Source organism: Suricata suricatta, chromosome 12 (genome assembly GCF_006229205.1).
Source record: "Suricata suricatta isolate VVHF042 chromosome 12, meerkat_22Aug2017_6uvM2_HiC, whole genome shotgun sequence".
In the NCBI taxonomy this organism is placed as follows: Eukaryota; Metazoa; Chordata; class Mammalia; order Carnivora; family Herpestidae; genus Suricata; species Suricata suricatta.
In genome coordinates this window covers 20,060,913-20,072,134 of record NC_043711.1, presented here as the reverse complement: position 1 = coordinate 20,072,134, position 11,222 = coordinate 20,060,913, and the positions used below count along the sequence as shown (strand labels likewise).

The following is an 11,222-nucleotide window of genomic DNA, read 5'->3' as shown; positions in this document are numbered from 1 at the left end:
AGCCGCCGCGCCGCCGCCGCCGCCGCCGCCGCCGCAGGACAGCCCCAGCGAGGTAGGGCGCGGGCCGGGCGGGGCACCGCGGGCCGTGAAGTTTGGGGGTTCGGCCGGGGGTGGGGCGGGGAGCCCGCGCTGAAGTCTACAGGCCAGGGTCCCGGTTTGGGAGACTGGGAGACCGTGAGGAACATGCTTCCTTGTCCCACACGGGCCCAGGCCTGCACAGGTGGGGGGCGCTGCTCTGCCAGAGAAGCCCCCAGCACCAAGGGAGGGCCTTCCTGGACCTGAGACCCCAGATTTGAGGCCCACATCCTACCTGCTGGTTCTGTTCTTTGGACTTGCTCTTCTTTCGATCCCCTGCCTTGGGTTCTGGTTCTGCTCCATCTCTGTCCCCATCTGCCATTCCCCTGCAGTTCCTGGCTAGGCACACACCCCTTCCCATTCTCTGCAGTCCTTGATTGGGGGCGGGGGGGGGGGGAGCCAGCAGACAGATCTCCAACCAGGGGTGTGTGGAGATGACAGTTGGGGGCTCAGAGTGGTCCTTCATGCCCTGTGGCTCTTTAGACCCTCAGCTCTGACCTAGCTTCTAGCTGGAGTCCTGGGAGACAGGGGGTGTCTCTGGCTACTCACTTCAGCCTGGCTCTCATGACTGCCTGGTCAGGAGAGGGAGGTGCCCACCTCCTCACTCCCCTGTCCCAGGCCCGCCATCTTGAGACCTGTGGCACCCAGTGCTCCGCCCGGCTCCAGCACCCTGGGGAGTGGTCTTCAAGGAGATGCACCCACGGCCAGTTACATGGCCTCTTTCCAGAATGTGGGCTCTTGGCTCCCACCAAGCCAACAATGTTTACCTTCATGATGGACCAAGAGGGCATGTGTCCCTAGGGGCCCTCCTTCTCCTACAAAGAGCTTTAGACCCCAGGGACTCTCCAGGACCTTAAACCTTAGCTCTAGCCTTTACTCTTTCCTGAGGTTACCCTCATTGCTTCAGGGCCAGCACCTAGGATCCTATCCTTTTCCCATCTGAATATCCCCTAGTCCCTCTGTGCCCTGGAACCCCCTCACCCTCTAAAGCACCCCCATCCCAGCCCCCACCCCTCAGCCTTCATCAGCATGCAGGCTCAGGCTGCCCAAACACAAGGGGATTGTTCTTCTTGCATGCTCAGGGTGGGGGGCTGGGAGCAGGCGGCCCACACACCCTGGCAGGCCCAGGCCACAGGGAGGCTGGCTTTGCCCCGCCCTGTGTCCCCAGACAGGCTCTGTCCACCCTCCCTACTCCCATCCCTGCCACCCCCCCCATCACCATTGCCCAGTGGCATTGACCTCTTGAGGAAAGAGCTCTGAGCTGTACAGGTGGACCCCTGGTTCTCCCAGCTCTGCCAGTTGCCTTTCGCATAGCCTTATAAACAAGTGCCTTCCTCTTTGGGCCCCGGGTTCCGACTTTGTGAAACCTGCGCCACTCCCAAGCTCTGCTTCCAGCCTCCCTTCCACATGGGGAACCTGTTCCGGGCCCCTAAAAGTCTCAAAGCACAGCGCAAATCCCCCACCCCAGTGACATGGCCTGGAAGTTTCTAGATCCAAAGAAACCGCAGAGTGGGGGCTCTGGGGATTCTGTCCAGCCAGATCCTGGGTCTCCCATGTGCCCTGTTATTCTCACCCCATCCTTAAATCCGTCTCTGGAACCCTCAGCCCCATCTCTGGTCCCTAATGCCTCCAGGCCCTTCTCCCTGCACACATCCTGGCTACTGATCTCCTGGAGAAACTCTTACTCTCTTGGGTAGTAGAAAGATAGGCTTGAAAATGCCCAGTTTGGTGCTCCTTTGAGTTGAGGCATACTTTAGGGGGCACAGAGGCCTGAATGATTATATCTGACTTGGAAGGTTGGGGAAGGCTTCACAGAAGAGGTGGCATTTGAGAAGGATTTTGACAGAGAGTGAGGAGGATGGGCATTTCAAGCTGGGATCAGTCTGGGCAAAGGCCCAGAGGCCTGGAGGTGCTAGGCGTGTTTTGCAGCCTGATGTGTACTGGGGAAGGGGTAGAGATGAGAGAAGAGAAGCTGGCAGGGACGAGATCACCAAGGGCCTTGAATGCCTGTCTGTGGTGATCAGGCTTTATTCCTTGGGTACTGGGGAGCCAATGATGGCTGTTGAGCAGCAGAATGACCCAGTCTCCAGCATGGAAAATTAAAGCTAGAGACCTTTCTCAATTTGGGTGAGGCAGTGAGAGGATGGGTATCGGGGTGGGGCTGTACCACTAAGTTGTGCCCTTTCTCCTGGAGCCCAGTCTGGGCCTGCCTCAGTTTCCCTTAGCTGGGAGGACTCTTGAGTGGTTGCCTAACGATGCCTAAGGAGGCTGTAGCATTTCTGGCACCAGACAACTTGTCAGCTTCCCTTCGCTGCCTAGCACAGATTCTACAGGATAGCCTTGGGTCAGGAAACCAGAGGGTGGAGCGCATGCCCCTCTCCCAGCCCCCCGCCAGGCTGCTCCCCTGCAGGCCTCTCCTCCCCTGACTCTCCCAAGAAGTGCTATGAATGGTCTTCCTGGGAGGCTGTAAGGCTGAGAGGCTGGGCACATGGAGCAGAGGATACTGGGACATTTCTTGTGGAGGCCTGGGTAATCAGGAAGGGGGAGCATACCCAGTGAAGGAGACAGGATCCCTCAGTGCTGATCTCCCCAAGCCTAGTGTCCACCTCCTGCCACGCCCTGCTTTGCCTGATGTCCAGAGCCATTCCCCAGCATCACTGGGTGTGGCCAGCATGGCTGCTTTTGGATTAGGAGTAGGAGGCTGCTAGGTTGGAGCCTGGTGGTACTGAGGGGGATGTCAGGGGATGGATGTGAGGCGGGGGATGAACTTGGAGACTGCCCTCCCCCCACCTTCTTCCTAGCCCAGGTGGGTCTGTAAGCCCTGGTTGGTCCAGACACTGGCTAGCAGAGCCAAGGGAATCCCCCAAGGGGCGGGCCAGTCCACTTGAGTTGCCTGGCCCCAGGAGCCCTCCCCTCCCCCGGATTGTTCCTGCTCCAGAACAAAGCCAGGGTGGACACTTGATCCCTGTATGTGGGGGGGAGCTGGCTAAGCCCCTGGCCCTTTGATTGGGCAGCTGTCATGAGAGAGAGACAGCTGGGGGGGAGGGGCAGGAAGGGGCAGCCGCCATCGCTTACACAGCTGTCACCCCCCTCCCGCCCCCTCCACCCTGGGTGGCAGGAAGCCAGGGACAGAAGGAGTGGGCAGTCGATCTGGGGAGGGGGCCTGGGGAGCAGGAGGGAACACCCGAGGTCAGAGGCCTGGTCTGAGCTTGGTATGTTCTGCCAAGGAGCCCTGCTGACCAGAGGTGAGCTGGAGGTCAGTATGGCATAACGTGTGGCTGCCATGTGGGTGGCCCAGCAGGGACCCAGGGCCCACCAACAAAAAACTCCCTAGAACCCTGGTGAGGGCAGAAAGGGAGCCAGCATGGCTAATAGGACTGCTTGTTCTTAGGGCCCCTAGGAGACTAATTTGGGAATCCTGTGTCAGGAATTCTTGTTTTCTCCTAAAAACAGGAAAGATCTTGAGGGTCCCTCAGAACAGGAAGGACATATAGATACCAGCACTGGCAACCCGCAGCCACATACATATACACGTAGCACAGGTGGGTAAACTGAGGTCCATGTCAGGTGAAGGCCTAGCCAAGGTCACCCGTGGAATTGAGGCAGTGGGCTCTGCTACAGACCCAGGTACCTTTTTCAGGGCAGGAACTCTAATTCTGGCCACACTCTAGTCCCTTTGCCCTTTTTTCCTCAAGCCTTATGACCCCAAGAGATAATGTGGCAATGGTATGCGGACAGTCTGAAGTCTCCCACAGGTTGCCACTCCAAAGGAGTCCCTGAGCCTTTAAAAATTCTGGAGCTTAAGACTGTAGCTTTGGACAAGTTGTCAGTCCTTTCCTAACATGACCCACATGCACTAGCCAGGCAAGGGTCTCACAGACTACTAAAGTCTGCTCCCCATCTTTCAAGAACCCTGCTCCAGGAAGAGAACTGACAAACCCAGAAAGGAGAGGCAGACGGGGCCTGTGACAGAGCCCTACACTAGCAGGCAGGACTGTGCTTTCCACACCTCTCTGTGACCTTGGGCAGGTTATAGACCCTCTGTTGGCATCAGATTCTCTTCTGTTTGGTGAATTCATCTGTTCAGCTCATCATTATGTTCTGAACACCTTCTCCAGCCTGGCTCCGGCCTGAGCTCTGGGGACACAAGGAGAAGGTGGCAGCCTTGGCCCCTGCTCTAAGGAGTTCCCGAGCGTGGCTGTCTGGGGAGACAGAAACTAAGCACGTCATCACAAGTGCTTTGCTGGAGGAAGTGCGCACAGCTGGGGGAATGTTAGCAAGGGCAGCCAGCACGGGGCTGGCCAGGATGCTCATGCTCGCAGAGCAGAGTCCCTGTATCCACTGTTGACCTCTGACCTGGAGAGCCTATGGGCAGAACTCAAGGGAAGGGAGGAGCAGGTGCTAGGGAGACAAGTTCCTGAGTGCTTGGGGACACAGCATAGTCTGTGAGACCCCTGCCTGGCTAGTACATGTGGGTCATGTTAGGAATGATAGAGATGAAGGAACAGAGTCATGTCATAGAGTGGCTTGCTTGGGCTTCCTGAGAAAGCCAGGCTGGGAGCACCCCCTTCCTACCCCATGCCCAAGCTCTGGTTAGCAAGGGGGTTCCAATGAGGGGATTGGACAGTGCTCCACGTCCTTGATCCTCATGTCGGGATAGGGCACGGGGTTGAGGAAGAAGGTGCCCAGAGGTCTCTGGAGTGCTCTAGGCAGGCACACTCATCCTTGGCTCCCACACCCTCCTGGGCAGAAGGAATTTTCAGGGTTAGGGCTTGGGCTTGGCTCAGCTTTAGCACCAGTTGGTCCCACTCCATTTTCTGCCTTTGGTTATGGTCCCCCAGTGAGCTCCCCATCAAGGCTGAGCCTTGGTAGGAGACAGCGGCTGGAGGAGAGGGATTTCCAAGCAGGATTAAGGTTCAGGATTAAGTCAAGGCATGAAAAGGGGTCGGGTAGGGAGGGCTGGGAGGGCTGGCGGCTGGGCTAATCCCAGAAGCTAATCTCTGGCTCCTCCTTCCTCTGTCAGTTAACGGCCTTGACTTTTCCCAGCCCCCAAATCCCTTTCTTACCCATCACCCAGTCCCAGAGGGAAGCATTCTCTCCATTTTATAGGTGAGGAAATTGAGACTGGGAGCCCAGTGACTTGTTTCTGGTGCAGTAGAAAGGATTCCAGGCTGGGAATGTGGCCACTTCTTACCTCCGCAGCACATAGGAGAGGGCTTGGAAAACCACTGCGCAGACTGCTGGTCTCCTGACACCACCCCCCTCATCCCATGTGCTGAATGAACCCTGCTCCGAGCTGTCTGCAGGGAGCCTCTGCTTTAGTGACCACTGGAGGTGGTCTTCCCAGCCCTTGTGACCCCATCCCCACAAGCCTTTGCCAGGCAGGGGGAAGGCTGGGGTGAGGGGACCCTCCTAGAACCGTGCTATCTTCACTTCCACCCCATGGAAGGCTCCCCGTGGTCCTCCATGGCTGCTCCAGCCTCCACTCTAGCAGCTCCATGCTATAATCCTGGGGTGAGGTCTAGAGGTGGGGAGCTCTGGTCCCTGGATGCAAGTGCTTCTTATTTGAAAAAACCTCAACTTTAACCACACTTTCGAGGCCCAATCCACAGGGATCCCCTTTTCCAAAAGGTCAGAGAAGAGGCTTTCCCTCTCTGCACTCCCATAAGCCTCCTGGTTAGTTTTTCTAATGTATGCAGGGAAGGGAAGGATACTGGTAGAGACTGGGTGCCTACCACATATTTACTTAACTAATTTTAATTCTCATAACACTTTGAGGGTAGGACTTGGTAGTCTCCTCTTACAGATGAGGAAGCGGAGGCTCGGATGGGGCAAATGAACCATCCAGGGTTGCCTAGCAAGTGGTTGCATGCAAGGACACTGGTCAGTGTGACATTTGAAACTGGGGACATGCACTGTCTCTCTTCTGTAGGAATTTGGTTAGCCTGGCTCTGAGATCCTCATGTAAGGGCAAGGAACCCAAAAGAGACCTGGGCTCCTCTCTAACCCCTCTTCCGCTGCACCCACCAGAGCCGGCCCGGCACCGTGGACGCACTCCCAGGCTGCTGTGGCCCCAGCCCCGCCTGACAGGATGAGCAGCTCAGATGCGGGGCTGGAGGAGGAGCCAGAGCTCAGCATCACCCTCACACTTCGGATGCTGATGCATGGAAAGGTGAGTGGGTGGGGGGCAGGGTGAGGCATGGCCGCCAGCAGTTTGATCTCCTGCGTCCTGTCTCTGGTAGAGCCCCTGTCCCGGTGGAAGGGCAGGGCCTGAGGCATTGGTGCCCCCTGACTCTACTCTACTCTTGTCTCATTTGCAGGAGGTTGGCAGCATAATTGGGAAGGTAGGTGCCCAGTTCTGTTCTATGTAGACTGCAGCCTGAGGCCTTAGGCCAGGTGAGGGGGCAGTGACCCTTCAGGCTAAGAACCATTGTGCATTTTGTTTCCCACAGAAAGGAGAGACTGTAAAGCGAATCCGGGAGCAGGTGAGGATGGAGTTTGGGAGAGCTGCCCAGGGCACCTGGTTTGGAGGGGAGGGGAGATCCCTACCCATATTTCCCCTGAACCCCACCATATGGGATGACCAGTGAGTGCCCTTGAAAAGTAGCTGTTTCCAGCCTTGGCTGGGGCCAAGCAGACAGGTTCCTGGCAAGGGAGTGGAGAAGGAGATCTGCTGCCCGGCCTTTCTGTACCCGCAGAGCAGTGCCCGGATCACCATCTCTGAGGGCTCCTGCCCCGAGCGCATCACCACCATCACCGGCTCCACAGCAGCCGTCTTCCATGCAGTCTCCATGATCGCTTTCAAGCTGGATGAGGTCTGTGGGTGGCTGGGGTGGGAGGCCAAAGGGGCTTCCCTGGGGCAGGGGAATGGGACTCCAACTCCACGCAGTGGCTGTAGGTGGCAGGAAAGGCCAAGCCCAGGGCGGGCTTCTTTCATTAGGGTAGGATTTGGGGATGGCTTCCCTCCTTCAAACCCCAGCAGGCACATCCCCCATCCGGGGATGGGGCAGGCACAGCCAAACCGCAGTTTTCCTGCCCAGGACCTTTGCGCTGCTCCTGCAAATGGTGGAAATGTCTCCAGGCCTCCGGTGACCTTGCGCCTTGTCATCCCTGCGAGCCAGTGTGGCTCACTGATTGGGAAGGCTGGCACCAAGATCAAGGAGATTCGAGAGGTGAGGAGAAGAGGGATACCACCCTCAGGGAGTCTTACCCTCCTCTTCAGAGAGTGGACCTAGACTTAGGGCTGCCTGTCCCCTGGAGAGCTCCAAGCCTGGGCAGCCCTAGTCTGGGTTGTGAGGACATCCAGAAGTGGCCCATGTTCTCTGCTTGCAGACCACGGGTGCCCAGGTGCAGGTGGCAGGAGACCTGCTCCCCAACTCTACAGAGCGTGCTGTCACTGTGTCTGGGGTACCTGATGCCATCATCCTGTGTGTGCGCCAGATCTGCGCTGTTATCCTGGAGGTGCTGCCCTGGTGCAGGGAGAGGGGACAGGGATGGGTCCTGGCCTGTCTTGTCAGGCCCTCAAGTCATATGCATTGTGGCACTGGGTGGAGGCAGGGCAGGGCTGCAGGGATGGACTGGGAGCTCCAGGGTGTAGGGATGCCTTTACCCCGGGGGTCATGGCAAGAGCCTTGAAAACATAGGCCCTTGGGGGATCCAGAATGGGACCAGATGGTCCTGACAGAGCCTCCCCCATTTGTGCCTTCTAGTCTCCACCCAAAGGAGCTACTATCCCATATCATCCAAGCCTCTCCTTAGGTACTGTCCTTCTCTCTGCCAACCAGGTGAGATGGAACAGGAGGGATGAGAAGCATTACTGGAGGAGGGATCTTGAGATGGGGGAGGAATGGAAGAAGGGCTTGGAGGTTGGGTGGGGAGAGGAGTGACTGGCCAAACTGGTCAGACTTGTCACAGTAACCCCCTTTCACCCACTTTGTCCCCCACAGGGCTTTTCTGTCCAGGGTCAGTATGGGGCTGTGACCCCAGCTGAGGTGAGTAACCGTACCCCAAGGGACTCCTTCCCAAGCCAGGCCTCTTCTGATATCCGCCCCCTCTTCTCTGGCACAGGTCACCAAGCTCCAGCAGCTCTCGGGCCACGCAGTCCCCTTTGCCTCACCCAGCATGGTGCCAGGTGAGCAGCCCTGCAGGAAGAGGCAAGGGCACACTCCAAGGGGCAGGGAGCCCCCCTGGAATGTACATGGGGAGGCAGGAAAGGCCCAGAATCACATCTAATCCCTCTTCTCTTCCCTCCCAGGACTGGATCCTGGCACGCAGACCAGCTCACAGGAGTTCTTGGTTCCCAACGACGTGAGCAGGGGATCGGGTAGTTTGAGGGTGGGTAGCCGGGACCGGGAGTCTGGCCCTGGCTTTGGGTTGAATTCTACTCTCTCCCGTCAGCTGATTGGCTGCGTGATTGGGCGCCAGGGCAGCAAGATCAGTGAGATCCGGCAGATGTCAGGGGCTCATATCAAGATCGGGAACCAAGCAGAGGGTGCTGGCGAGAGGCACGTGACCATCACTGGTTCCCCTGTCTCCATCGCCCTGGCCCAGTACCTCATCACTGCCTGGTGAGTGTGGGGTGGGGGTGTCCCAGGTCACAGAGCTTATGTGCAAAGCATACTTGGGGTGGGAAAGCTGATCTCCCTTCTCTTGTCTCTGGGTGTGACCTCTGCCTCCCCATCCCTGCCTTACCCACTCCTTGTTGCCCTATCCCCCATCCATTCCTTGTGTCTTCTTTTCCCATCCCTGTCTTATCCCACTGGGTTTGGCCGCCCTGCACCTCCTCTCACCCTATTCCATACCTGCTTATCCTTTCTTCCTGTTTACCCCACTCTCCTGACATTCCTATTCTCTTATATGTCATTGTTCTCGATTTCTCTTCATCTTTATCTAATCTCTCCCTATATTTGCCCTCATTGCCCCTCTCTCACCCCCACCTTCCCCTACATCTCCTCCCATATCCCTCTCTCCAGTCTAGAAACGGCCAAGTCTACCTCTGGGGGGACACCCGGCTCGGCCCCCACAGACCTGCCTGCCCCCTTCTCGCCACCCCTGACGGCCCTGCCCACAGCTCCCCCAGGCCTGCTGGGTACACCCTATGCCATCTCCCTCTCCAACTTCATCGGCCTCAAGCCTGTGCCCTTCTTGGCTCTACCACCTGCCTCCCCAGGGCCGCCGCCGGGTTTGGCGGCCTACACTGCCAAGATGGCAGCAGCTAATGGGAGCAAGAAAGCTGAGCGGCAGAAATTCTCCCCCTACTGAGGCTGGCTGAGGCACAGGCACAGGGGCAGGCAGGACCACCGGTAGGGGCTGCCTCTGCACCCTACCTGCCCAAGGAGACTCCACCCTGGGGCCCCAAACGCCACTAATGCCCAGACGCATGGATGCATCCCCTACCTGGCCCCGGTTTTGTGGGAGTAACTCCTCTTAGAGCAGGAGCAGTTTCTGGCCCAGGGTCTGGGAGCTGCAGCAGCCCCAGGGTAGGGGGCTCCACCCCCTCTAGCTCTATGCTTGGATGCAGGGAGCATCCTTAGTGCCCTCACTTCAGAGGGTCACTCATGCACTCCCCATCCCTTAGGGCTTCCCAGTCTCCTGCCCCCCTGTGGGGATCAGGGAGGAGAGCTGGGGGGTGGCTGGGGGCCATGCTTCTCCCCCCACCTCCGTGCAGATTCCTGCTGCTTCCACTGATACCCTTTTGACTGGAATGGACTGGCTGGGCTTGGCAGAGGGCAACCCAAAGAGGGGACCCTGCCAGGCAGCTGGGGGAGTGGCGTGGAGGCAGGGGCCGAGTTCTCAGCAGCAGACACTCTGTACAGTTTTTTCAATCCCTGTTTTTGAATAAATATTCTCAGAGACCAGGAAGCTGTGAAACATTGTGGGTGTTGGCAAAGCCTCTAGAAAACGGGTGTGGACAAGGTCCCGGAGGACCCCATCTGTGAATCTACCAGTCTCCATTGGGCTTTGGCCCCTTCCACATGCCAGTCCTGGGGCTTCAGGGCCCTTTGGGGTTATATTGTCCAGCCTCCTGCCTCTGGCACCACACGGATCCAGTTGCTCTCTGGGCACTTTAGAAACTGGTAGAGGAGTTCCAGTAGCTTTGTCCAGCCTCTCCTTGGTGCAGATGTCAGGGAAGTCCTTCTGAGTATCTCTCCACTGGTTCCTCCTGCGGTGGCTGTTTCCTAGACCTTGCCCTGCTTGGTCCATCCCTTTGGCTGTAAGCCCTTAGAGCCCACTTCTCTGCGATCCTGCCCACTTCCTCTCCATCTTTGGCCTGGGGACTATCCATGAGTGTCAAACCACCTAAGCCAGAGGAGCTCTCAGAGATGGTCCAGGATACAAATGGGAAAACAGGCCTAGGGAAGGGTAGGTCTGTATACAAAGCTAGGCAGAGTCAGGCTCAGAACCCAGGATTCCTAGCTCCCAGAAGCCGCTTGGCATTACCAGGCTGCAGGCTTCCTTTTCCCTGTTCCAGAGCCACAAATCCAGGCAGGGCACCTGCCAGGAACTGGGCAGGAGGTTGGATGGGCTCCTTCTGATACCACCATCTTTCTCCAGTCCTAGCTCAGTATGGAAGACAGATCTCCTTTCAGGTGGCCCCTGGCATGCTCAGGTTCTCCCCTCCTGGCAAATCTGGGGCTTGTTCTGGTGCCTCAGAAGGGCCTAGGGCAGGGCCCAATGAAGGTCCTTGGAGGTGCTGCAGAAACGAGGGCAGGTGCCAGGCCAGAGGAGTACAGGCACGCGGGGGCTGGGGCAGAGCCCGGCGGGCGAGGCGGCCCAGTGCCCGACGGACGGGGCGCTGCAGTAGGCCATACAGGAAGGGGTGAATGGCGAAGGCCGAGTAGGCCACCCAGGTGACGGGCGCCTCAGCCACTGCGGCCTGCGCGGCGGGCGCCAGGCACGCACAGCCATATGGCAGCCAGCAGGCTGCGAACTGGCCCACGGCCAGGGCCGGGGCCAGGGCTGCTTTGCCCCCAGGCAGGCGAGGTCGAAGGGGTTGCAAGATGGAGAGGCGGCTATCCAGAGAGTCGGAGCGCAGCCGGGAGCCGCGCGCGGGCCTAGGGGGCCGCAGGGCCGCGCGGCGCGCCACGAGGAAGATGCCGCCGTAGGCGCCGAGCAGCAGGAAGGCCGGGAGCGCGAAGGCCAGCAGC

The 11,222-nt window shown here is 58.4% G+C and overlaps 2 protein-coding genes across 4 annotated transcripts in view; one reads left to right on the top strand and one right to left on the bottom strand.

The window, feature by feature from the left end:
• The first annotated feature begins 11 nt into the window (after positions 1 to 11).
• The window catches only part of PCBP4 (poly(rC) binding protein 4), a 14,663-nt gene continuing 3,452 nt past the window's right edge, over positions 12 to 11,222 (top strand). Inside the window, exons 1-13 of one of the 3 annotated variants that reach the window (XM_029917782.1) lie at positions 12 to 52; positions 6,106 to 6,247; positions 6,396 to 6,419; positions 6,528 to 6,560; positions 6,774 to 6,890; positions 7,116 to 7,247; positions 7,408 to 7,536; positions 7,785 to 7,859; positions 8,022 to 8,066; positions 8,143 to 8,206; positions 8,330 to 8,382; positions 8,473 to 8,642; positions 9,048 to 9,936. In XM_029917782.1, coding sequence (XP_029773642.1) covers positions 6,167 to 6,247; positions 6,396 to 6,419; positions 6,528 to 6,560; positions 6,774 to 6,890; positions 7,116 to 7,247; positions 7,408 to 7,536; positions 7,785 to 7,859; positions 8,022 to 8,066; positions 8,143 to 8,206; positions 8,330 to 8,382; positions 8,473 to 8,642; positions 9,048 to 9,336 — 1,212 coding nt within the window. In that variant the 5' untranslated portion in view covers positions 12 to 52; positions 6,106 to 6,166 and the 3' untranslated portion in view covers positions 9,337 to 9,936. Of the gene's footprint in view, positions 53 to 6,105; positions 6,248 to 6,395; positions 6,420 to 6,527; positions 6,561 to 6,773; positions 6,891 to 7,115; positions 7,248 to 7,407; positions 7,537 to 7,784; positions 7,860 to 8,021; positions 8,067 to 8,142; positions 8,207 to 8,329; positions 8,383 to 8,472; positions 8,643 to 9,047; positions 9,937 to 11,222 lie in introns of those variants that run through there. The other 2 variants (XM_029917784.1, XM_029917783.1) reach the window with 2 other exon arrangements.
• The window catches only part of GPR62 (G protein-coupled receptor 62), a 1,970-nt gene continuing 633 nt past the window's right edge, over positions 9,886 to 11,222 (bottom strand). Inside the window, exon 3 of the mRNA XM_029916281.1 lies at positions 9,886 to 11,221. Within this exon, the coding sequence (XP_029772141.1) occupies positions 10,661 to 11,221 (561 nt within the window). The 3' untranslated portion in view covers positions 9,886 to 10,660. The remainder of the gene's footprint in view (position 11,222) is intronic.